Source organism: Toxorhynchites rutilus, chromosome 2, assembly GCF_029784135.1.
Source record: "Toxorhynchites rutilus septentrionalis strain SRP chromosome 2, ASM2978413v1, whole genome shotgun sequence".
NCBI lineage: Eukaryota > Metazoa > Arthropoda > Insecta > Diptera > Culicidae > Toxorhynchites > Toxorhynchites rutilus.
Window position 1 is genome coordinate 84,601,414 of NC_073745.1, and position 26,940 is coordinate 84,628,353.

A 26,940-nucleotide genomic window follows, 5' to 3' on the forward strand; every position below is an offset into this window, starting at 1 on the left:
ATTGATTAGGGGAGCGGTATATGAAAACAGTACAGAAGAAAGCAGAAGGGGAATTATTTGCTTGTAGCGCGAAAGAGACAGACTGATCACGAGCGAGCTTCGGCACTAGCGTATTGTGTTTTGTTTACAAACAAAACACAATAGAATTCCAATATGGCTGAAGAGTGGTTTTAGCAAGTTGGCCCACCTTAGGATATACTTTTAGGCGCCTTGGTTTTAGCAAGTTGGCCCACCTTAGGAATACTTCTACGCGCCTTGGTCTGTCCATTAAATATAAGGCAAAACAGTGAACATAATGCATTTCAATTTAACTACATTAGCAACTTATGTTTTCTACCTGCTTGGGACTACTTTTTTCTGCGCTATTCTAAATGGATCGTATCTGTTCCACAAACTGTACTATTCCAACACTCCCTCGAAACGCCAATATGAATACATAATAATAGGAACCGGTACGGCTGGCTCCCTCATAGCATCCGGGATATCGTCCAACGATGTGTTGCTCATCGAAGCCGGTTCCATGGGGTCGAGCTTGATGGATATTCCGTTGTTTCAACCACTGCTGCAAGGCACACACTATGACTGGCAATATAAAACCGAACCACAGAGCAATGCGTGTTGGGCACTGGCGGAGAATCGGAGCTACTGGCCGATGGGAAAAGTTTTCGGCGGTACGAGCATGCTCAACAATATGATACACTACAGGGCGGAAAGGCATGATTTTGATGGCTGGTTCGATGACGATCACGAGCGGGATTTGTTTATGAAGTATTTCGAGGAAGATTGGCATGAAAAAAGCCGAGTCGTTAGTGATGAATTAAGTTTTGAGACGAAGTTGGGAGACGCATTCATGGAGGCGGCTGCCAGCGTTGGATTGGATCGACGATATTTCTATAGACCGAAAGTGGCCACGCAACAAGGTAAGCGGTGGACCACTGGTCATTATTATTGGAGGAACAAACCGAAAGGACATGTAGTTGTTTTAAACGCTCTGGTTACTAAAATAATTGTGGAAAAGGGAAAGGCGAACGGTGTGTTATTTGAAAAAGACGGACAAATGCTTAAAGCAACAGCTTCTAGTGGAGTTATCCTATCTGCCGGAACAGTTGGGAGTCCTAAAATTCTTCTCCAGAGTGGAATCGGACCTAAAAGTCACATAGAAGCTTTAGGTATAACATCAGTAGTGGATTTGAAGGTTGGAGAAAATCTACAGGATCATATTTCGACCGGAATGGATTTGGTGATTTTATCAGAAAATTTACCCCTTTCTGTGTGGGATTTGATCCGACCACAAAATATCAAAAATTATCTCTTCAACGAAGGGAAGAACTCGTCCCTATCTTTTGGAGGCTGCGAATGTCTGGGATTCGTCAAATCAATTACAGAAAATACCACTAACATTGGATTCATGGTTCTTCCAGTAGGTATTACTATCGACACAGGATTACACCTTCGAAGTTTGATCAACCTTCGAGAAAATGTATGGGAGAATTATTATCGTCCTCTAGTAGATCGGGGTCAACAATCGGTTAGTATTTTACCGATTTTATTACATCCGAAAAGCCGAGGATACATAAGGCTTCGGAATGAAGATCCGCATTCAAGTCCCATTATTGAACCAAACTATTTACATGAAAAAGAAGACGTGCAAATGCTCATAACTGGAATCCAAATTGTCGAATTGATATCAAAGGCACAAGCAATGCAAGATTTGGGGGCTGAAATAAATCCCAAACCGTTTCCAGGTTGTGAAAAACATTCTTTCGGTAGCAATGAATACTGGAAGTGCTACATAAAGTCACTTACACTGACCCTGTATCATCCGGTTGGGACCTGTCGAATGGGGTCGGCCAACAATCCAAACGCCGTTGTATCTAATAAAGATTTCCAGGTGCATGGTGTGAAGAATTTATATGTCGTAGATGGATCTATTATGCCGACCCTACCGAGTGGAAATCCAAACTCTGTTATAGGTGCACTAGCGCAATACTTTTTGAAACAAAAGTTCAAGCCTTCACCAGAAAGCTGATTTAATAAATGTGGTTGCACTTGTTCGAATTTATTTTTATCACAAATAAAGCTTGTATATAATAAAATGCAGACTTATAATTTTAACGTTGACTTACAAAAGCAACAAATTTGCTCGAAAAATGCGATAGGTCCATATTCATTCGGGTTTGCTTATGCTGATATAGATAAAGCGCGCTGCTCTTTCATATTTGAGATTCACATTTCGAGTTTTTTACTGGGTGGCGGCCAATCCTAGCAAAGTGAATCGCACTTCGTTCGGATCACGTGCAATGTACTGCTTGCACACCGCGATTGCGTCCTTCAGCAAAGTGTCCGGCGAAGTCTCTCCGTGAACTACTGGGAAATTCTTCCGCCCATCCAGTTCGTACAGCTTTCCATCGAAGTGTACGAACGCGATGAAATGATGGTATACCTTCTCGTTAATATCGGGAGCGGCGGTTTGGCCCTCGTTTGCCACACTCTCGTGTGTCTCAATGAATCCAACGTCGTTTTCCAGTGCCTTGCCACGTTCCTCCGGAGTTAAATCTTTGGTAGAATCGTAGTATTTCTTGATGAAACTTCCTTCCTCCAGTTCAATGTCAGGGTTATTGAGCACTGCATGGACCAGTGCAATTGTTCCGCAAGCATTATGAACGTATTGACGCATATAAAACAGATTTTCAGGGTGCTCTATATTAATTGCCTTAAGTTCCTCATCTTCTTTGGCGCGGAACTCTTCATACTGAAAACAAAGTTAATGTTGTCATAAAGCATAATGAACGAACTTTTAAATACGTACAACATTAGAGCACGGAAACAAAAATATCAACGATTTCAAAGGAGATGGCACAAAGGCTAGAAGTTCATCGTCCATTCCGTATATATCGACAATGCTCCATGCTGGCGATACACCCAATTTCACAAGGTACTTGTTGAGAACCTATAAAGAACATTAGCAAAGGCCATTATCTTTGAAGTAATTATAATTTTCGCTATGAGTCACCTCAGGATTGGATTCGAGTGGCAACCAGGTGGACATGCTTTTATCCTAGAACTCTGTACTGTGATTACTGGACAACCGGGCACGTATTATGAATCAGCAAAACTAATTGAATTTTGCAATATAATCCTATTTGATGCCGGTGATAACCACAAATAGCCGGCGAAATACCAATACGAACAATCAAGTGTACAGTCAAACCGAAATTGAATGAGACGACGTTTTGTGTTGACGTTTGGTTAGGCGGCCACCGCCTAGAATGCACCTAAAAGACCTACTTTTATACAACTTGCAGCTGGGCAGTATGACCATTTTCAAGATTCTGATTGCTTTTTGGTGCAGTCGGTTTGGTTTTCATTTCGGTGGGAAGCTAGCAATAATAACACAGAATGTTGTAATTACCAGCTGTATTTGAAATATATTAACCCTTTCCCGTACGATTTCTGTGCGATTCACATAGAACGTTACGGAGAAGAACGTCTACGTTCCGTCAACGTCTCCACCAATTCACACATGCAGTCAATCCGCGTTGACGGCATTGAGTTTGACATTTCAAATTAGGGGGTGAAACGTAAACAAACGCAGTGAGAAAAACTATAATTTTTGTTCAAAGTTGTCTTGAGATTCTATAGCTTTCTGCAAAATGGTGAGTAAGAAAATATCATATACCATATGCATAATCTTTTTTCACCATTCGTGCAAATCGTACTTGTATTGTTCGTCCATAATAAATCTTCAAAAACTAGTATGATTTGCGAATTGGAATTTCATCTCTCGTTTCGAATCAAAATTATGAATGAAAATCGATGTTTCGAGGTTTCTTCCTGAATCTGTGGTAAAAATGTTTAGTTACTTTAGTGCGATTTGAACAAAAAATAGTTCCGGAATATTTCTAATGCAATGAAAAGCTAATGAAAACCTTTAATATTTCTTTCTTAAACAGGCATCCAATGCGATAAACTCTTCGATGATGACGGTAAATTTGCAGCTTGCCGATATTTTTCAATACGTCGGAGGAGGAAGCAGGTTGATAGTCGAAGGTGAACGGGTGTTTCAAGCTAACCACTTGCTTCTTGTCGGAGTTCAAACCGTGCACGAGGACGGCTTTGCCATATTTGCGACTTGTTTGAAGTCATCATCACCTAGAGCTGATCCACACAAAATTTCCATCCGCACCAGACCTTCCTTTGAAAAGTGGTCTTTTCAGTGTTCGTGCAAAGCTGGAATGGGAAAATGCAAACACATAATGGCCGTTTTAAAACATCTTCTAATGTTTTTTTTTTGTGATTTTCTTGAATACAAATGGCAAAAATCAATTTTTCTATTTTTAGGTTCCCTTCAGTTCCATTGCTTACAGTACAGTAATCGTTCGCTAACTGGTCCTGGTTTAACTGATCTGCTATTTAACTGGGCGAACGTTAACTGGTCCTTGGACCAGTTAAAAAGCACAATTTCGTAAACAATCGACGCCATATTCAAATGGAAGATTTGCTGTGAGGGGCATTCGAATGTAATTTTAAATGTTATGAAAGTTGACATTATTTTCGCACGACAAAAACATTGATTAAACTACAGAAAAACAATTTTCTCAAATCATATGTCATACCTGTTGTCGCACTCAATGCGAAACTTCCATTGGAATCCTTTTATTTATCTAATTACAGGAACTAAGCGAATCAAACAATTCATTGAAGTTTCCCTCGATTTTATTTGACGTTTAACATGCCGGACCAGTTAAAACGCGAATGTCGATAAGTGGTCTTCTCTTTTCGCCCAGTTAGTGAATGTTTACTGTAACAGATTTGCAACAAAAGTGGGGTAAAATTGCAGAAAAAGTTGCTGACGATATGTACAAGACAACACCATTGACCGCATTCTGCAAAAAAATGACGAATACAAAAGATACGACTGAAGCTGCCTCGCCGGCGGGTTTGACTCACGATGAGGGTACCAACATTCTTCAGCTTTTCGTGAAAGGTTTGCTTCCAATTTATTGATCGATTTTTCAAAATAAAATTTTAATTATTAATTATTAGGATTCCCTGAAAGCGGTCTGGCATACGAAAAGAAAGGACGAGAAATGAAAAATATTGACAAAAATGATGAATCTGATGTTCTGAATACACTTCTCGATATAGATGTGCAAAGTCATTCTACAGAATCCATTGATTCGTTAATTTCTATTGAAGAAAATATGACTTGCAGTCTACTTAAATCCTTCCTGAGAAGATCGTTTCATCCTGATAACTTCACGATGATCGATCGTGAAATAATGGAATTTATAGGTCCGTTAGAAAAGGATCTGCAACTTCATTTCGAAATTAATGTGAAAGTATCGGAATACGAGTCTTTGAAAATATGTACAAGAACTATAGAACAAAGAGTATCATCGCAATGGAAAAAAGAACGAAGCCGGCGCATCACTTCATCCAGTGCATACTCTGTGTATACATACTACACAAATCAACCCGACAAGAACAAAAATTGGAAAAGTAAAATCCTGAGTATGGTGACACCGAAACATCTTTCAACACCAGCAATCGTACATGGGATCCGATGCGAATCAAAAGCCATAGCAGCATATGAGCGAGACTACAGAAAAAACGTTTGGAGTTGTGGTTTCGTAATACCCCCACATATTTCATGGCTGGGATGTTCTCCTGACGGAATTGTTATAAACGAAGGGAGAATAATAGAAATTAAGTGTCCAAAAGAAGGGGAAAATAAATCATTGAGTGATTTAATTGATTTTCTTCCCTATTTTACAAGATTAAATGTTTTGAAAAAAAATCATCAATATTACGCGCAGTTGCAACTAACTATGTTCATAACAAAATGTAGAGTAGCAGATTTTATAATCTTTTCAGAATATGATGATAAATGCTATGTTCAGGAAGTTCAATTCGATCCAAATTATGTTAGAACGATGGTAGCAGTGCTGAAGGAGGTTTATTTTAATGTTTTTTTGAAATATCTATATTCGTCTGTTTAATATATGTATTCTAAAGTATTATTAATAAAAAAAATTCTAATTCTAAAATCGTTCGTTTGACAGAATTGGCTTCGAAATATTGACAATTCCACAGGCAATGTATATTAAATCATCCAATATAGGAAGAAAACGTGTATCGATTTTGTTGTTGAATATTTCGAAAATTTTTATGCGTTGTATAGCTCGTTCCACATGTACTCTTGACGCGGCTATAGAAACATTTACACGAGCATCCATTGTACTCAGCTGATATCGAGGAGCCGTTAGAAATGGTGGTCGCACAAGCTTCACTCCGAGGGCTTTACATTCAGTATCTATGCTGAAACCTTTATCGGTCATCACTGCTTCACCAATTTTAAATTTTTCGAGCAATTTTTCCGCAGTAACTATTTGCTTATCCGAAGCCTTCCCGCCATATCCATGACTTATATAGCATATTGTTCCTCCTGGAGTAACTGCAATCAAGTACTTCGCAGTCTCACGTCCTTTATAATGCGAATATGCGTTGATCCTGCAGTGGAGACATTTTGGTTTTTTAATTGGCATTTCAGTGCAATCGAGTACAGCGATAACGTCAGTATAATATGGTCGGAAATAGTGTGGCATATTGCGATTAACTTCTTCTTGTGTTGGCCATGGTACTAATGGAGTGCACATCATCTTCAACAATGGAACTGTCCGGTAAAACACCTGAGAAATAGTCTGGTAATGTAATAGCGAATTCGTTTTTGTTCAGTTTCAACCTCAGTGCCGCACTAACTGCTGTCAAAACGTTTTTTTATTCAGTCAGTTTCGCACTCAGTGTCGCACTGGTTCGCCCCGAAAGCTATTAGTTTCGCACCAAGATGCTAAACTATAGGTGTTTCGTTCTTGACACTTTCATGACAATACGTGAGACGAGTTGCGAGACGTAGCTTTCTGCATTGTTTACTTTTTGTTTGGTTGTGTCGTTATGGTTTCATATCAACTCGCTGAGGAAAACAACTGAAGAAAGAAATAAGCAAATATATATTCGTGAAAAATAGTGTACTAGAGCTGCAATAAGGTATTTATATTACATATTATTCAATAGTTTTGGGGGACAGTGAGGATTTGAAGAGCTTGTGAGTGTGATTAAAGTGCTATAAGTCTAAGAAATCTGTTGTCCAACTCCTCCACAGATAATCGTTCATCTCGCGGTTCTCTATCATGCCAAAATTATATTGTGAATATCTTATTTTCTTCAGATGCCGTATTATTGTGCAGTAAAAGGATGCGGAAACAAGGTCCGCATAACGAAAAACAACCCGGACATTGTTTACCACACTTTCCCCCGAGATGGAGATAGACTTCATAAATGGATACTTTTCTGTGGCCAATTACTTTCAACAACTCTTTCCGGATCTTCTGGCGTGATCGATAGTCGTGATTCCAACAGTTTATTTCACCTGTAATATATTAGCAACACAAAAGTCCACTAATTTGAAAAATAAACACGAACCTGTTGCAATCATTGTCAACCTCCTTTTGCTCTAGCAAAACCAATTACTTGTAACAGCCCTTCCGGATCTTCTGGATCTGGTAATCTCGCAATCAGCGCTATTTCTTGTCACCGTCGCCGTAAGTACTTTTTTCCCCGCCGATAGGATCCAAACAGAAGTACATCTTGCTTGGAAAAAAAAAGCATTGATTGCGCGGCTAGAAGCTAAAACATACTCAAAACATCCTTCTGCACTGTTTTTAATTCGACCGCTGATTGTAGATATCTGAAAAAGTAGAAGCAATTATGAGAAATTGTTATACGAAAAAATCCAGAAAATTACCTACCTACAGTAAAGCACGAGCAGCTATTTTGCCGACGAATGAATTTGTCACCAAAAGATATGATATGTTTTGTAAACAAATTTGTTTTTTCACGAGCAATGGCCGAACAGCAATTTTGACATTGCGGTCCACCTATAGTATAGCACCTTGTTTCGCACTGAGATGTTTCACGGGTTGGCACTCGGGTTCACCAATACAACTATACCGAACTGTCAAGTTCCGAGTATATTTTGGAAAATCTAAAAATAAAAACTATGAAGATGAAAAACCTGCTGCTTTTGCTTTTGTATTATTGGAATCGTAATCCAATTCGGATTCTGATTTTGAAAGTATATTCGAGCAGACGGCATTAAGCTACGTGTGCTTTCATTGGGAGGCGAAAATAATGATGGATATTCAGGTGGAATAAACCTGCTTTCAAAATCAAAATTATGAATGAAAATTTACTTTAACGTATCGAATATTTATTTCATGTGATGAAATAAGAGGTTTTTTTTCGATATCACAGAAACATATTGAACGAAAACTGTGGCTAATGATGATTTTATATTATAATAGTAATTATTTGTGGAAAAACCAGGAAATGCTTCGACAAATGGTTAAGTAAGTGTCAGAACTACATGTTTTAAGTAATAAAACAATATGAAGTGAAAACTTTTATATTTTTACACTGCACTTGGCCCTGCTGATCTGATAGAGAATAATTTACCTCCCAAGCATTAATATCGCCATTAGACGTCGACACTGTACATTTATCGTCGCGAATATAAACAAATCAGACTATATAACGCACACCAACAAAACACCGCATTCGTGAAACTGAAAACGTTTTTTTATTACAGAGTCAGTTTGGCACTGACTCAGTTTTAAAAACGAATTCGCTATAAGTTAAACAGAGCACTCATGCAAGAGAACGATATATTCGTTTTCATTTTCACAAACACTACAAGCACTTCCTCTTCTACAGGAACGGTAGAGTGCGATCGCTTCTTATACGCGGCCAACGAACATAAGCCCTCAACGATGGTATCCAACATTTTGAGGGAAGCTAACCCTGTCCAGGAGTTCAATTCCGAATCGGTTTTAAAGTGGACAGACATAGTTCTACGACGACCGATAAAAAGTTTATCCAAATCAAGCGTGTCCACCTGAACAGCTGCTTCCACAAAGTCCGGTGATGTAATAACAGCTGCTTGCACAAAGTCCGGTGATGTAATAACAGCTGCTTGCTCAAAGTCCGGTGCTGTAATAATGTCTATTGCGTCCTCAGTATCATCACAGATCGACATTTGGCTGTCCTCCATATAATGATTCAGATCTGGTTTAAATTCATTCCGCCTGGCTGCTCGTTCTGCGCGATTTTTAGCTGCTATTTCTCTCACTGTGTTACAAATTGGTTTAGGTAAGTTGATGTCTGGTATGGCTGTTCTTTTTAAAATCATCCGTTCAGTTAGCAGCTAAAATAAAATATTAGACATTAGTATTTTAGAATGCAACAGAAAAACACTACTTACTAGGAACAACAAAGTTTGTAATGCTAAAATGTAAGCTGCAAGCTTTCGACGACGGAGATGGCTCATAATTCAGTCGCAATTTTGTCAACCAAACCTTATACCGTTTTCTATCCGCCTTCGGGGGAAAGTTGTGGAATGAATATCCTTGGCCATTCCGTGTACGTCATCCAGGAACTATACAAACCACTTTACTAGAATGCGGTGTTATAGATTGAATCCCGATATTTTCATCACAAGGCTCGTTGCAAGGTTCACTTTGCTTCCACTCGGCCATTTTCTCCACGAAGCACTGCACTGCAAATGAATTGTATCGTAATGTTTTTCGCTTTATTATTAAAGACAATGAATTGACAGAACTGTTTAATATAACAGCACTTCATTTCTTTTCAAGTTTCATTCATAATTTTATTAAAGAAATTACCCTAAAATCTCAGTCCTCCAGATGCGCCTATTTTTTCTGCCTCCTACAAACGCTGAATGAGGCCAGAATATTCGTTATTCACCGTAATATGCTGTTTGAAAGCTGTTTAAAGATTCCTAAAACCAGCAGACGACACAATCAAAGAATTACAATGAGTAATCACTGTATCAAATTTGTATATTTTCGATGGCGGTTTGTTTATGTTTTGCCCCCTAATGAGAAGCCAACACCTGCCAACACCAGGAGGCACTACCGTCGCACTGTCAACGCGAATACTTCCACCAGCCTGTCACGTCAAATGTCAAACGAATGGTTTATTTAATGTATTCATGGTGTCGCCATCTACAACAATTTTAAATTGCAATGCCCTCTTTCGAATCAGCATGCCTAGAATCAGTCCTAAATTTTGAAAAATTCAATGAAAATCATTGAATTAAAATGCTTGAACCCCTTAGTCCGACCCTTATTCAACAATAATAATAAATAGAATAATTCTCTCAACTAGTCGCGAATGATTTTCACTCCGAAATTTGGAGGTAAGAGATGTATTGGCATAAAAAGTACAGTAAGTTACTTATAATGCGATATGCTGAGGCACCACTCAGTGTCGCACTGGAGTCGATTTTGACCAGTAATTGGACATTAGCGACTGGTGGCGACTTTCGATGTGGGGCCATAATTTGGGCCCCGAACTCAATATTTACAAAAATGCCCAATTAAAGGTAAACATGTCTAATTAAACATGTTGCATCACAGATCTGTTCAATCAGCTTAATGTTGATTCAGATGTAAATTACTGTACAACCAAATCAAAACAAAAGCCGAGACACAAAGTCCAGACAAAAACCAAACGAGCCGTCCGTCTCCGTCAATTATTCTTTTCTACAAATCCTGCCGGTCGTTTTCGTTGAACGTATGCTGCCGGGTCGTTACGTTGCTGGTGTATGTGAATGTTTTCATGAGAATTGCATGGTAGAATCATTGACGTATCGTGACGTGACGGGACGTGAACGTGACGTGTATTGTGCGATTCACATAGCACGTTACGGAGAAGAACGTCTACGTTCCGTCAACGTCTCCACCAATTCACACATGCAGTCAATGCTTCCACCAGCACCGTCCCGTCAAATGCCAAACGAATGATTTATTTAATTTTATTCATGGTGTCGCCACCTACAACAATTTTAAATTGCAATGTCCTCTTTCAAATCAGCATGCCTAGAATCAGTTCTAAATTTTGAAAAATTCAATGAGAATCATTGAATTCAATTATTTAAATGCTTAAACCCCGTAGTCCGACCCTCATGCAACAATAATAATAAATAGAATAATTCTTTCAACTAGTCGCGAATGATTTTCACTCCGAAATTTGGAGCTAAGAGATATGTTGGCATGAAAAGTACAGTAAGTTGCTTATAAAGCGATATGCTGAGGCACCACTCAGTGTCGCATTGGAGTCGGTTTTGACCAGTAATTGGACATTTGCGACTGGTGACGACTTTCAATGTGGGGCCATAATTTGGGTCTCGAACTCAATGTTTACAAAAATGTCCAACTAGAGGTAAAAATGTCTAATTAAACGTGTTGCATCACAGATCTGTTCAATTAGCCTAATGTCGATGTAGATGTAAATTGCTGTACAACCAAATCAAAACAAAAGCCGAGACACAAAGCCCAGACAAAAACCAAACGAGCCGTCCGTCTCCGTCAATTATTCTTTTCTACAAACCCTGCCGGTCGTTTTCGTTGAACGTATGCTGACGGGTCGTTACGTTGCTGGTGTATGTGAATGTTTTCATGAGAATTGCATGGTAGAATCATTGACGTATCGTGACGTGACGGGACGTGAACGTGACGTGTATGTTGTATGTGAATCGCACTTATGTTGTATGTGAATCGCACTTTAATTTTCGAAAGAGCGGAATAAATGCAAACGTTTTGATGAATCACGCATCGAGTAATTTCACTTCTCTGCTGAGCGGGCTGAGCGTATCTGTGTCTACACTGGAGAAATAGTTTAGTAAAAGCAGCTACCAAATCTTTAGTAGCAAAAACATTGGTAAAATATACACATTTTTTGTAAATATTACTAAAATTGCGTAAAAAAGATGTCAGACGCAATGAATGTTCCTACAAGGAATTCGTATATTTTACTTCATACCATTAGTAAGTTTGTTTTTATTGTCATACCTAACAACTGTGATGTGCGCACTTCGCAATCGGCATTTGTCTTTTGGACTTTGTTTTTATTGAATTCAATTATGTATTCATCTCCCCCGAGAATTTGTTTTCATATTTTCGGCGGGGAAAATATCACAAGAAATTTTGATCCATATTAACATAATTGACCTAATACCATATTTTGTTTTTTTAGTTGGCCTTAAAATTATATGCAGTACAATCATTCATCATAAACAAATCGGATATAAGTATTCGTTTTTTTTACATCATTACACCAGTCACCTCGGTCGGGAAACTGTTTTATTCCCGCCAAGGATAAACATCAGTTATATTCTATACATTACAACACTATTGACCTTTTTCCTTGTCTTTACAGCTGGCATGATCCCAGACTCGTAATACTTGTTTACCAAAAACCATCCAAGCTATGGAACTGAAGGTAACGGCGAGTTGGAATCTTTCTTCAACACATCATCGACCGTAAAAAAATTAAGGTGAACATACATAATTTATTGCATATTTAATATCATTAACATATGTATTTCTTTTCTTCATAGGGACACGAGAGAACAAAATACGGATGAAACGTGCTAATTCTACCGCCACTCTGCTAATCAGCTGCTAATCAGCTAATGCAAATCAGAGCGATGCAGCAGGAAGAGGAACGGGAACTTGCTCGGGAACTTGCTTTGGAAATGCTTTGGAAATGGAAAAGAATTATTGATGTTGTTTATAGAATAAGTTATTAGTATAATGTATTCTAAGTATGTAGAATTAAACGCAATCAAATACAATTTTTTAAATTAAAAATAATTATTAAAAAATATTGTCATTATCCCTGATGATTACCTCTCACAAATATGAAGCAAAATTTTCACTGTTATTTCACCAATGTTGGAACAACAATTTGTAGTTTGTTTGACATATGTGCCTACCATTCTTTTTTGTAACATGTACCAATGATTAGTAGGGTAGAAAATGACTAGAGAATTGGTAACACGTACCAAAAAATTCGTCATATTTACTAAATTTTCCTCTCAGTGTACTGCGTTGCAAGCGCACCACGGTGGAGACTTGGGCCTGATTCTTGAATACACTACGAATACACTTCACGGTGGAAAAGGTATGAAACGCATTCGCGATGACAACGGTACGGTGTCGACATCTGGATGCGAGATTAGTTTCCCACTAAATTTATCATTATAATATCAAATATATCTATAATATCTTCAGATTAAATTTTTGTATGAGATTATTATATCACATGAAGAAAACAAAGTTTTCCACGCACATTGAATACCAGTTTGATACGAAGAAGTTAATTTTCATTAATGATTTTTTATTTGAAAAGTGCTCATTCTGCCTGAAAACTCATCATTATCTTCGACACTTCACTGGCTACTGGGCCGGTGAACTCGCTTGACAATTGGTTGACTCGTCTTGTCCGTTCACACAGTGTGAGCTGCTGGCGAGAAATTAGATACTACAGCATGTGCTCACCAGGGATGTCAGGTTATTTTCAAATGTCCATCAAATAGTCAGGAACGGCAATCAGGTCCGAATTTGACAGATGATTGATCCGAAATCGATTTCTCTATTGGCAGTTTCAGTCTCAGGTTTTCAGTTGCATCTATCATCGCGATTATCGCGAAAAACACGCTGACCGCATATAAAAATATTTCGTGTTGAATTTCTTCGAACTGGAGGTACTATCCGAAAAAAGCAGAAAAGCAAAAGGATTTGGCCCAGGAATTGGATGCAAAAAGAGGAGTAACAAATACAATATTGAAGGAACTCTACAATGACGATTCCCTAGAGTACAGAGCAGTGTTGAGAAAAACACCTAAATAAGGTGAAAAACTGTTGGATTTCGTTGATCCAAAATACAACGCCAAGATACACTCATGAGGGATGCTATACCTGCACGAGTGAAATTGAACAACGACATTGATGTGCCTTTCTTCTGAAATATCGTTCCGATTGTTGGCGATATTTTTGAGAATCTCCAAAGCATCTATAGTTAAGATAATTCCGGAAGTATGTGATACTATGAATGGCAGTCTAAAAGATTTTTTAAAATTTTATTTCACCTTGCCTGCAGGTTCGTGTGAAATGAAAATAATAGTAGATTTGCAGGTCGAATAAATACGCGTCAAAAATTAAAATAATGAATGAAAATGTACCTTTTTAAATCGAATATGTATGTTTCTTAGAACAATACATTTTTTGAAAGTTGTGAGTGAATTTTTAATGAAAATTGTGCCTGATAATGATTCTACATTTGGAGGGTCTCCGTAGCCACATTGGTTGCGCGTTCGCTTAGTAAGCGATCGATCGTGAGTTCAAAACTCAGGGCCCTCATTGACCATCTTTATGTTGTTACAGAATAACTACGTCCACGCAACAATCATCAGCGATGGAGATCGATCCACGGTCGAAATAAGATCGATTCATCCATACAACTGCTCTGCTCTGCAAGACACATCGGGCTGCTGTTCTATAAATAACTCAACAATGATCAATCAACTGTCTCCGCTGTCCGGTCTAACTGGATAATGGAAGAACAGAACGAAAACTCTTACGCCTATATGGCAACTGTGTAAATGTGTACCATATGCAATGGTATAGAAGGGAATACTCTAACGCCAGAAACATGGCAACTGTGTAATGTGCTAATTATAGATATGATAAACATGTGACATGTACACGATTGAAATTCGGCTCTGATACAGCTAAAATGCTAATGAGCCTAAAATAAACAAAAGGGATAAAAAAAAAGATTCTACATTAGAGATTCTCAAGAAAACTATCTCAAAAAGAAAGTGTGCCCCGCTAGCGTGTAAAACAAAATAACAACGATTTTGTTTAGGAACCATGAGGGTTTTATTTGTTTTTCCAATAATTTTGATGTCTATAAATATCCTCGCATATTTTCAAATACCTTGAAAATAGAGACATTTCTTTACATTTGGCATCCCTGATTCGAACGCTAAATTCTATTTTTGATGTTTTGAGGGATGCGAGTGCGAGTAAATTCAAAAAACTTTGAAGTAGCTCGCACGCCGGATCACACATGACAATAACTGACATGATGTGTTCACACGGTGTGAGTAGCTGCATTGCAGTAACTGACTAGACCGACTCGTATGTTTACTCGCACCGTCTGAACCCGGCTTTATGATACCCATGAAGCTTCCAGCAGAGCTGCTGCAGTTTTTCGAAGGTAATTTTATTTAAAGCTCTTCATTTTAGTCATATTTAACCAGAAATCTTCATCAGCTGGTGGTTGCAGTGCATCGGCTCTCGGGACCATAACAAAAAACGCTTGCAAAAGATGTATCCGAATTCAAACTGGTTGTAGATGTCGATGAAATCATATAGCGCAGCACACATTTCACATGGCAGCAAGATACCGTAAGTTTATTTTTGACGTAGGACTACGTCTTACATTAAGGGTGCCAAATCAGAAAACTGGTCACATTTTTACGAAATAAAGTTAACATTAATAACTATTTTTGCTGCGAACGCTTTTTAACGATTTGCATACCAATCGAATCGGAAATTCTCTAAAATTTGTTTGATATGTGTTGGGTTAGGGTCAACTCTAATTGAGCACCACGTTTTTTGGTATGTGAGCTTTAAGCTGCAATAATTTGTTTATTTAGTTAATTCAAATGTAGTTCAGGCATTGGGTTTTATCTTACAAATTTGGTGTCTAATTGCTTCTGGAAGTGGTATGGCGTAAATTCCACGGCTTATAGTGCTAATTACAATGTAATTTTGAAATTCAATATTTTTATACTTTTTTTTTTAAGATTCTCTCTTTTATCATTTTTGTACTCACGATAGCTAGGTTGTAAGTATAATATCTAGACCTGTACAGCAGAGTATAGATTTAGTTACATTTAAGATTTTATAATAAATTTGATCACAAACCACGACTTAACAATGCCTATTGATCTACACAACGATCCATTTATTTGCCACCTTTTTATCATATCCTGGCCGTTCCAGCGTTACATGATGTTTCTCCAAAGCTACGTCACTCCGTTGACAGCTAACGTTACGTCGTTGCGCGAGGCGTTGCTGCTCTGAGGGATCTCGTCGTAACAATATGCTATACATTATAATTCCATAGTCTGTACATGGTTTAAATTGATGAAAATTTGATAGCATTCCCATTTTCCCACGCATTGTTCTGTCAATTTATGTGCTTTCCCGAACAGAGCTGTCAATAACCGGCAACTTATGCAGCTGCTAGAATAGGAACAACGAAGGGGGATAGTTAAAAGAGAATATTTGCGAAGTAAACTCCACCCTTGCATAGTAAGTAAGCTGTCGCTAGCGTATAAGTATTGCATCTCCTCTAAGGAAAGTTGCCAGAATGTTTCTGTGCCCGAAACAATAAAGGTCGCTTATTCTGCTCGTTTTGTGTTTTATGTTTCCCCTCGAGCTGTGAATGCTAGCAAATATTTCACTTGAAGTGCATCTGGCATTGCAAGAGAAAAGTGCAAATGATTATAGGTCGCTTCTAGCCATCAGTGTTTGGCTTTGTGTGTGTGCTGCTTGTTTTCGTTGCGCGAAACTTAGAACTTCAACAAACTTCATTTCCTGTACATGTGAATAGCACACCTTCGATACTTTGAGTTGCCATTCGTATTTGCTTTCATGTTTATCGGTTCTGTTCTGATGCAACAAACTCCGGTTTTGTCCGAGTGTCGAGAAACGATTTTTCATAAACGGTCATTCTCGCGATATTTAATTTTTGTCGCTGCAACTGTGTCCATCTGTTAAAAAAACTATTCATTTACTGTAGCATTTGACTCGATGATATGAGGTTATCGACTAGTATGAGCCATGCTATGTCGACACCGTAGGGGTGATCAGGTTTTGAGTTGGTTTGCGGTTCATATGACCCTTGGATGTGGGTTAAACATCTCAAGGCGAGATTCAACGCTTTCGCGTGAGTTCGAGATCTAAGATTAACTTTATTTACAATATTGTACAATGTTTATACAGAAATTCATAATCTAAAAGATTATATCTCCTCTCCTTCTTGAAACCGATAACACATCGGTTTCATTTTTAGATCACCCACGTGGATCAGATCACCCACAATCTTCCTATTTTCAAGTTGGTCCTTTCCATCCTTCGCCTAAGCGATAGGCCGTGTAAACTCAAACAAACATGCATTCGAACCGAATGCGCAAATCTTCCTTTGCTCAAACGCATTTACAAGCAAACATTCCCTCATGACCATTCCATGCGAAAACAAAACAGAAATTGATGCGCTTGGATACGATTGCATCACTGAAACCGAAAACGCAAATCTTCCTTCGCTTGACCACATTCTTTCATGACAATTTCATAAGAAAGCACAACAGACACTGATGCTCTTGGATACGATTGGATCACGGGAACCGGATGCGCAAATCGTCCTTTGCTCGAGCGCATTTGTAAGCGAGTAAAAGAAATCACAGCCTGCATGTATTCGCGATGACGGTTTCTCCAGATGCCTTGATTTTGCGTCCGTGTTTGAGAACGCATTCCGATCACCACAAAAGCAATCATCATCAATTAGTTAGATTGTCGATTTCAAGCCTGTTTCCAAAGCAATTTTTAAGTAATGGAAAGGATTTTTTGGACCTATAAGTGACAATCATTTAACTCTTTGACATTTTATCTTTCGAATAAAGTGATTATTATACAACTTCATTCAGCCGGTAGAGAGGTATTAACGTTCAAAACCTTACACTCCACTCTCACTCTCTCGTTTTCAAAACTTTGAACTTATACCCCGGTACAGAAATGAAAGACGTAGTCCTACGTCAAAATCGATCATTTAAAAAAACGAAATGAAATTACAAGTCGAAACTAATAATTTGCTGTTTTATTTTGTTCATGTAACATTTACTTGTAATATGTAATATGTAACATTAATAATATTAGTATAAGCAACTTGTAGACTTATAGATTTGTACTTCTATATTAATTATGCAACAGGAATCTACAAGTTACAAGTTACAAGACTAGTATTATTAGTGGAATTTCGATTTTACAACAGGGCCCTGGTGACTGCTAGAAGTACACCAATATAACATTGAGTCTTCGAACAATTCTGGCAAAACTTTGGTTACGTACAAAACCTAGCCAATTTTTCGAGGACGCATCGAAGAATTTACCATACTGACTGTGGGGATTTGTTGTTAAAATAAAAATGTCGCATAGTAGTTTTTTCATGTGCTTCCCTACATTATCAACTCATACCGAATTACAACCTAAAAAAACAAACCATTCACAACAATCTCAAATCTCACTTGACAAAACGTATTGGAGTGAAGTTGGAGTAGGAGTTCCAGGCATCTGTTGGTAAAATGTTATTAAATTAGAAAAATTATCCCTCGATTGGATAGCTATTCGGATTAAAGATGTTTGTTCCAAAGGTTCGTTGCAATCCAAAACGTTTACTTCGATATACGATGCACGAAATTAATTGTTGTGATTCATAAAAACACTCTGAAATACTAATCTCTAGGTTGATACAACCATTAATACAATAAATTCACTCATGTGTGGCTCATGATTCATAACTCACGGTTTCAAAAAAGATAAGCCTAAATGCTAGCTTAAGTGACTTCCGTGGTCATTTGATTAACAATGTACTAAGGGCAACTTTATTTTTTTTTGTTCGAATATTCGATTTTTTGGTTTTGAATAGAACCAATTGAAACTAATTGAAATTAATAACTAGAGTCTGAGACAAAAATATTGAGAGAAAAAGCTTGTCGTTCATAGTTGAAAACATGTCAAGTAGAGGAAACAAAGTTCCGAAACAGAAGCGTAAGCCAAAGAATTCAGTGCGAATGTGTTATCTATCAACACACTCGATGTCCCAAAAGTATTTCGTATTCTTAACCATTCAGTTATATTTGAATACAAAGAGCAAGAGCACCTCCTGGTACGACGTTGTGGAGATTTCGTTGACATTCGTCTAGAATACGAAACCAACCATGGGTCAGCATGTTTCACGAACCGATTTCGAATGGGTTTACAATGATCAACCCCACGCAAGTCGCCGTAAGGCTATGCTTAAAAAATATCCTCAAATTAAACAACTCTTCGGACCCGATACGTCTTTGAAATACGTAGTGTCAGCGATGGTACTTACGCAGATCTTCATGTTGTACGTGATGCAGAATCAATCGTGGATGATGATCATTCTGGTGGCATACTGTTTCGGCGGGATAATCAACCATTCTCTAATGCTAGCGAATCACGAAATATCACACAACATGGCTTTCGGATACGGTAGACCTTTAGCAAATCGTTATTTTGGGATGTGGTGTAATTTACCCATCGGTGTTCCAATGTCAGTGTCGTTCAAAAAGTACCATACATTGCATCACAGATATTTGGCTGATGAAAAGTTAGACCCTGACCTACCCAGTGCTTTGGAAGCGAAACTATTCTGTAACGCAGCCGGTAAATTTGTATGGGTTGTACTACAACCGGTATTCTACGCACTCAGGCCATTGTTTGTTAATCCACTACCGGTAGAGAGGTTGGAGATAATCAATACGCTGGTACAGTTGGTGTTCGATGCGTTTGTGGTGATAATATTCGGCTGGAAAATGCTCGCTTATCTATTGATTGGTTCTTTGCTGGCAATGGGTTTTCATCCGGTAGCTGGACATTTTATAGCCGAGCATTACATGTTTGCAAAAGGATTTGAAACGTACTCTTACTATGGTCCGCTCAATTGGATAACATTCAACGTGGGCTATCATAATGAACATCACGACTTTCCAGCCATTCCCGGCAGCAGGTTACCGGAACTGAAGAAAATTGCACCCGAATTTTATGAAACTTTGCCACAACATATATCCTGGGTACGTGTAATGTACGATTTCATAACAGATCCCGCTATTGGGCCGTATGCAAGGATAAAACGGCGTGCATTACTCAAGTCAGGTTGAATTGTCCACCAGGTGAGTTTGCACTTCCTGATATGTATCGCACCATATTGACAGTGCATAATTGATTCTTATCGAAAACGCAATCAATGATATAAACATCCGTTATCAGTATCTGATTAATACCTCGGTTGAGCAACAGTGCAATCAACTTCGAAGAGAATTACGTGATGTGCGCAGAATACAACAGGAGTTACGTGTTGATTCCATTGTTCACTCTTAATATACTTGCAATGCGGAATATTTTTAAGGCGCTCTCTTGATAAGAATGTGATTAAACTTTTATTTTTCACTGAAATTGTTGGATGATTTGCAAATAGCTTACGAATACGACACTATATACTAAGTGTAATATATAGAAAGAAAAGAAAATTCAATGCATAATAAAAATATCACTCATTCCGATAAAAGTGAATTTAGAATAATAATAAAAAATATGGTGTAAGTGAAACAAAATTTATGGTTTTGAATTTCTTTTAATGAATGTTTTCTGATGTACTAGTGTTATTGCTTTATAGTTACTATTAAAAGTTGACTAGAGAGTAAAGTGTAAAATTTGTTGAGGTTTTAATTTCAAATGTAGTCTTCATTCGTGACATGTTCATATAATTAAACAAACAAAAAGAAACATACAATCAGATATTTTTTTCGCTTTCTTTCTCGCATGTTTTTCATAAATTTACATCTTTTGTTTGTATAGGGGCCTCTAGGGTAAATTTTGGACAGGTAAGTGTTTTAATGACCTCTAGAAATATGAGAACTCTCTCAGTTGCCTCAGTTAGTAAGAGACAATCCCAACGCTTTTGTCGATATGTAGAGGTATTTTATTGGTTATAGAAGGCAACCGTGATTCAAGAAATAAAGTTGAAAAACAGATAAACGAAAATGTATAATTCAGAGCTTTATTTTTTTCATCCCACTTTACGGACTATATAATTTAATGTAGAATACAACATGATCCAAAGAACCAACACGTGACCAATTGCACCCAATGACAATAGTTTTTGAATGTCGGTTATTACATGCTCTAAGGTATATTTAGCCATGTAAACACGAACTTTTGCGTAGCTGCACAACAAGTAAGTCAGTCATCACAAAAGATACAAACGTAAAAGGCAAAACAGTGCCACTACAGAATCAATACTTTTGTAAAAACTTCAACAAGTCGAACTGAACAACATAGTTTTCAAACGATCCATCATAATCATAATCTCATATCTTTTTTTTTCCCCAAAATATATATTTTATTAAGGCACATGTGGCGTTAGCCTGACGGGGCCGGGAGTCCATTATTTTGACAATTTTTGTCTTACAACTATGTTAGCTTGACCTTCCACCTATTGGAGGGATCGAAGCTGTTGCTTGTCATGCAAACATTAAAGGCAAAGACCTCTGTATTGTCAGCTTGTATTGGCCTCCGAGAGCTGCGGTTAGCCGCAAACAACTTGTTGACATGTGCTCACTCCTTCCTGAGCCACGATTGATCTTGGGAGACTTCAACTCTCACGGAACTGCCTGGGGGGAACAGTACGACGACAATCGTTCATTGTTGATATATGACCTTTGTAACAGCTTCAATATGACCGTTTTGAACACTGGGGAAACAACACGTGTGCCTAAACCTCCTGCTAACCCAAGTGCTCTTGACCTCTCGCTTTGCTCGAATTCACTATCGTTAGATTGCAAGTGGAATGTAATCCAGGATCCCAACGGTAGTGATCACTTGCCAATCAAAATTTCCATCACCATTGGGTCGAATTCTTCTGAATCTATAAACATGGCATATGACCTCACAAGACACATTGACTGGAAAAAATATGCGGACGCGATTACTCTAGCCATCAATTCCAGAGATGGTTTACCTCCATTGGAGGAGTATAACTTCCTTTCTCGTTTGATCCATGACAGCGCGGTTCGCGCTCAAACGAAACCCATCCCAGGTTCCACCATTCACCGAAGGCCTCCCAATCCATGGTGGGATAGCCAATGTTCAAAGCTTTATGTAGAGAAATCGAATGCATTTAAAGCTTTTCGGAAACGAGGAACCATTGACAATTTTCAAACGTATTTAGACCTTGAAAATCAATTTAAAAACTTGATCAAAGGTAAAAAACGTGCTTATTGGCGAAATTTCGTGGGAGGTTTGTCACGAGAAACGTCAATGAAAAAATTATGGAAAGTGGCTCGAAACATGAGAAATCGCTCTTCATCGAATGAAAGCGAGGAACATTCACATCGATGGATTTTTAATTTTGCGCGAAAGGTTTGTCCCGATTTCGCTCCCGTGCAAAGAATTGTTCGAGATATACCACAAGATAGGTGCGATCTTGATTCCGAGTTTTCGATGGTAGAATTCTCTCTTGCTCTCCTTTCAAGTAACAATTCGGCTCCAGGATCGGATAGAATTAAGTTCAACTTGTTGAAAAACCTCCCCGATGTGGCCAAACATCGCTTGTTGAATTTATTCAATAAGTTTCTGGAGCATAATGTTGTTCCGGATGATTGGAGACAAGTACGAGTTATAGCTATTCAAAAACCCGGAAAACCCGCGTCCGACTTCAATTCGTACCGCCCAATAGCAATGCTGTCTTGTATACGGAAATTGTTGGAGAAAATGATCTTGTTTCGCCTTGATCGTTGGGTTGAAACGAATGCCTTACTCTCAGATACACAATATGGGTTCCGCAGGGGCAAGGGGACGAATGATTGTCTTGCGTTGCTTTCTTCAGAAATTCAAATGGCTTACGCCGAAAAAAAACAAATGGCTTCAGTATTCTTGGACATAAAGGGGGCCTTTGATTCTGTTTCAATAGAGGTTTTGTCAGACAAATTACACTCTCGGGGTCTGCCGCCTCTATTGAATAATATGTTATATAACTTGCTTTGTGAGAAACATTTGAACTTTTCTCACGGAGATTCGGCAGTAAGTCGGTTCTCTTACATGGGCCTCCCCCAGGGCTCATGTTTAAGCCCCCTTTTGTACAACTTCTATGTAAGCGACATCGACAATTGCCTTACACAAAATTGCAGCCTAAGACAACTTGCAGATGATGGAGTGGTGTCTGTCGTAGGATCAAACGAATCCGACCTGCAAGGACCCTTACAAGATACTTTGAACAATTTTTCAACCTGGGCCATTGGGCTAGGGATCGAATTCTCCACGGAGAAAACAGAGATGGTGGTTTTTTCTAGGAAGCATAGACCAGCAAAACCAAAGCTTCAACTTTTGGGTAAACCGATCACTCATGCTATGTCATTCAAGTATCTTGGGGTCTGGTTCGACTCCAAATGTACTTGGGGGGTCCATATTAGGTATCTGAGTAAAAAATGTCAACAAAGAATAAACTTTCTCCGTACAATTACCGGCACCTGGTGGGGAGCCCATCCCGAAGATCTTATAATGTTGTATCGAACAACTATTCTCTCAGTGATGGAGTATGGCAGTTTCTGTTTTCAATCAGCTGCCAAAACACACCTCATTAAACTCGAGCGAATTCAGTATCTTTGTCTCCGTATTGCGTTGGGATGTATGCCCTCAACGCATACCATGAGTCTCGAGGTTTTGGCAGGCCTACTCCCACTAAAAGATCGCTTCAATTTATTATCTCTTCGGTTCCTCATCCGGTGTAAGGTTATGAACCCATTGGTGATCGGGAATTTTGAGCAGCTGATCGAGCTAAATTTTCACTCCGGATTCATGAGTTCATATCATGAATTCATCTCCATGCAGGTTGATCCTTCTTCGTATATTCCCAACCGTGTTTGTTTTCCTGACTACATCAATTCCTCTGTGCATTTTGATCTGTCCATGAAACAGTATATCCATGGATATTCAGATTATCAACGATCGAGGATCGCTCCAACGATCTTCGATTCAAAGTATGGGGGTATCAATTGTGATAATATGTACTTTACTGATGGGTCCTCTATGAATGAGTCCACAGGATTTGGAGTGTTCAACGAAATTTTTAGCACCTCCCACAGTCTTCAGAATCCTTGCTCAGTGTATATTGCTGAATTGGCAGCGATATACTGGGCGCTGGACAGCGTCGCCTCACGACCTGTTGAACACTATTACATTGTAACGGATAGTCTTAGCTCTGTCGAAGCTATCCGTTCAGTGAGGCCGGAAAAGCACTCGCCGTACTTCCTTGAGAGAATACGAGAAATTTTGAGTGCTTTAACCAGACGCTGTTATGTCATTACCTTTGTCTGGGTCCCTTCACATTGCTCAATTCCGGGTAATGAGAGGGCTGACTCATTAGCAAAGGTAGGTGCGATTGAAGGCGACATTTACCAGCGTCAAATCGCCTTCAATGAATTTTTTTCTTTAGTCCGTAAAAATACCATCGCTAACTGGCAACGCAAATGGAACGAAGATGAATTGGGCCGGTGGTTTCACTCGATTATCCCTAAGGTTAGCCTCAAACCGTGGTTCAAAAGTCTGGACTTGAGTCGGGACTTTATTCGCACCTTCTCCCGACTCATGTCCAATCACTGTTCGTTAGATGCGCTTCTCTTTCGTTTCAATCTTTCCAGCAACAATCTCTGCGTCTGTGGTCAAGGTTATCACGACATCGAGCATGTTGTTTGGTCGTGCGAGATGTATCTTGTCGCCAGATCGAATTTAGAAAACTCCCTTCGGGCCCGAGGAAGACAGCCCAATGTGCCGGTGAGAGATGTGTTGGCTCGGTTAGACCTTGATTACATGACCCAAATATATGTTTTCCTTAAAGCTATCGATCTTCGTGTGTGATTGTACCTATGTCCTTATACCCTCCTTTTCATCCATTGCGAGCGATTGGCCCCCTTGGTATAAACAGTAAAATAAGTTGAAATGTAAATATACAATAGATTTAAGAATCGAGTGTGATCATCAACATTGTAACAATTCCCTTATATCCCATCCCTTTCCTGAAAGATGTCACCCTCTAAACTCGAGTAAACCGCGAGTAATCGGTTTTCCACCTTACTAACCATAGTGTTAGGAAAATTATTTATGTATAGTTTTAAAACATATACTTAAGAATTCGGCTCCTTTAAACTAATGTAACTGAGCCTGTAAAAATAAACGATTTATATAAAAAAAAAAAAAAAAAAAAAAAACTATGTTAGTAATATGTAACCGATTACTCGCGGTTGGCTCGAGGTTAGTATTACAAGTGTTCTCATAATTGGTATGTTGCAGTCTTCGATGCTCTGTACGTGTGCCCGACACGGAATACTTCCTATTGGGATGCACCTGACCATTAATCAGCAACGCCCCCCTAGTCTGTACCCCATATCTAGCGTGGTGCGTCATTCTCGACTCGAGGAATCCAGGATAGAATGGTCACTGGCCGGCGCAATCATCAGCTCGTGTAGAGTTGTCATGAGCGGTACAACCTTTGGCTCTTGTTGAATGATCAGTGGACTGCACAACCTTCGGCCCGTGCATCCGTAAAGAGTGTGTGTATGTATTGCCGCGACTAAGTAAAAGTTTATCGATCGGATAGGAGGGATATGAAACGGGGACACATCGAAGGAAATATTATTAAACGTTGACATCGGCGTTTCTGAGGAACAGGTATAGATGAAGCAGAAGATCAGGATCCCGGCTACCTAAGATATCCCGGACGGGGATATCCGATTGTCTGCCTTGTGCTCTCAGTGCTCTAGAGAGCTGAGAGCGAGCAGCATGGAACCGGATACACGACCAGACAACATGCTCGATGTCGTGGTAGACATCGCCACAATCACAAAGATTGTCTCATATCTGATGTTGTACTAATCGTAAACCTGAGCTTACAACCAGTAGAATGCGTGTCAGTGGCGTCGACTGGGGGAAACATCCTCAGTACTCAACCTATTAGGCGTGCTTTCGACCATGCTGCGGCATGTTGAAATTTGTACCTTATTCCACGCAGAAAACAAACTGCTCTTCAACATTCTCGCACTGCTTGTTAGCTGCATATTTTCTTCGTACGACCACTTGCCATAAGTTCTCGAATTTTGTCCTGGTCAATCCAGAATCTGAAACTCCTGTTTAACTATCCATGTCATGGCCGCCCGGTTTTTATGACCTGATGCGCAATCCTGTTGCCATCATCACGGCATTTTGCAAAATGCAAAAAAAAGTAATGAGTGATATTTCGTTTTAAGGTGTAGGGTAAATGATCTTGGTTTGTCCAATTTGGGGTGTTTTTACGCAACTAGTAAATGCAAATCGATTTTTCTTCATGAAAATCACGCATAATCATTACGCGTTAGGGTTTGTTGAAAAGCCCCAAGTCTCTAGTTGCTAATACTACCATAAGGTGTTGAAATTATTCAAATTTTTATATGTTTTTTAACGATTTTCCTTTAAGAAGAATTATGATCATGGTTTGACCACCTCTGATCATGGTTTGCCCAAAAAAATGATCATGGTTTGTCCGGTTTTAGATATCTCCATTTTGGTGACCGGAATAAATCGCCACAGTAAACAACTGCAACAGAAACAACCGCTTAGAAAAAGTGTAGTAGGCTAGAAATATTTGGCGCGGGAAAAACATCATGTGCCTCACATTTCTATTATAAATTTATTCTCTTGTTCTCGTTTTTCGAAATTTATTCTGAGGACAATGTAATGGGGACGAAGTCCCCATTTGGCGAGGATAAGGAATCGAGGCGGCCCATGCCGCCAAGATGACGCAATCCGAGTCCACCGCCGACCCGCCGTCGGAAGCGGCGGTGTCTCGCACGCAAACCTGGGATCCACTGATTGCCCGGTTAGTTTGAAACATAGGATACGATCCTTTAGCAATGTCCGACCGAGCTCTAGCGAGCGTCGGACGGTATACGTCTGCCCGGGGCGTTACGTTTGCCTGGGGCGATACGTTTGCCCGGTTAATTCTTGTTTTGAAATACAATACCGCGCCACAATATTTATAGCCTACTACACATTTTATAAGCGGTGGTTTCTGTTGCAGTCGTTTTCTGTGGCGATTTATTCCGGGAACCCTCCATTTTTGAATGAAAACATTCGAATTCACAATTAGATGTTGCATTTACCATTGCTTGAGTTT

At 39.0% G+C, this 26,940-nt stretch overlaps 3 protein-coding genes and 1 long non-coding RNA gene across 17 annotated transcripts; 2 read left to right on the top strand and 2 right to left on the bottom strand.

Moving 5' to 3' along the window:
- The first annotated feature begins 268 nt into the window (after window positions 1-268).
- On the top strand, window positions 269-12,602 carry LOC129768636 (glucose dehydrogenase [FAD, quinone]-like). Of its 13 annotated transcripts, none has more exons than XM_055770392.1 (4): window positions 269-3,656; window positions 3,954-4,282; window positions 4,342-4,987; window positions 5,047-5,147. In XM_055770392.1, exon 1 carries the CDS (start codon window positions 296-298, stop codon window positions 2,027-2,029), a length of 1,734 nt encoding a protein of 577 aa, XP_055626367.1. In that variant the 5' UTR covers window positions 269-295; the 3' UTR covers window positions 2,030-3,656; window positions 3,954-4,282; window positions 4,342-4,987; window positions 5,047-5,147. The 13 variants fall into 13 exon arrangements, with proteins under 13 accessions (XP_055626367.1, XP_055626368.1, XP_055626370.1 ...); XM_055770393.1 differs by having other exon boundaries at window positions 3,954-4,050; XM_055770395.1 differs by having other exon boundaries at window positions 3,954-4,050; window positions 4,788-4,987.
- On the bottom strand, window positions 2,044-3,239 carry LOC129768638 (ubiquitin carboxyl-terminal hydrolase). The gene is made up of 3 exons (XM_055770404.1): window positions 3,014-3,239; window positions 2,810-2,950; window positions 2,044-2,752 (listed from the first exon to the last, which is right to left on the bottom strand). Exons 1-3 carry the CDS (start codon window positions 3,047-3,049, stop codon window positions 2,243-2,245), a joined length of 687 nt encoding a protein of 228 aa, XP_055626379.1. The 5' UTR covers window positions 3,050-3,239; the 3' UTR covers window positions 2,044-2,242.
- On the bottom strand, window positions 5,950-7,892 carry LOC129768639 (uncharacterized). 2 transcript variants are annotated; one of them, XR_008741705.1, is made up of 4 exons: window positions 7,809-7,892; window positions 7,483-7,747; window positions 7,061-7,429; window positions 5,950-6,986 (listed from the first exon to the last, which is right to left on the bottom strand). It is a non-coding gene; the product is annotated as an uncharacterized LOC129768639 (long non-coding RNA). The 2 variants fall into 2 exon arrangements; XR_008741704.1 differs by having other exon boundaries at window positions 5,950-7,429.
- Window positions 12,603-18,863: 6,261 nt separating the features above from the next.
- Window positions 18,864-20,220, top strand: LOC129769945 (sphingolipid delta(4)-desaturase DES1-like). Its single transcript, XM_055772483.1, has 2 exons — window positions 18,864-19,909; window positions 20,007-20,220. Exon 1 carries the CDS (start codon window positions 18,932-18,934, stop codon window positions 19,895-19,897), a length of 966 nt encoding a protein of 321 aa, XP_055628458.1. The 5' UTR covers window positions 18,864-18,931; the 3' UTR covers window positions 19,898-19,909; window positions 20,007-20,220.
- Window positions 20,221-26,940: the final 6,720 nt, after the last annotated feature.

Excerpts from the sequence above, each read along its gene's own strand:
- LOC129769945 (XM_055772483.1), top strand. The coding sequence starts at position 18,932 with ATGGGTCAGCATGTTTCACGAACCGATTTCGAATGGGTTTACAATGAT.
- LOC129768636 (XM_055770391.1), top strand. The coding sequence starts at position 296 with ATGCATTTCAATTTAACTACATTAGCAACTTATGTTTTCTACCTGCTT.
- LOC129768638 (XM_055770404.1), bottom strand. The coding sequence starts at position 3,049 with ATGTCCACCTGGTTGCCACTCGAATCCAATCCTGAG. Across the intron at positions 2,951-3,013 it reads CACTCGAATCCAATCCTGAG|GTTCTCAACAAGTACCTTGT; the intron begins GTGACTCATAGC and ends TGTTCTTTATAG. Across the intron at positions 2,753-2,809 it reads TGTTTCCGTGCTCTAATGTT|TATGAAGAGTTCCGCGCCAA; the intron begins GTACGTATTTAA and ends CTTTGTTTTCAG.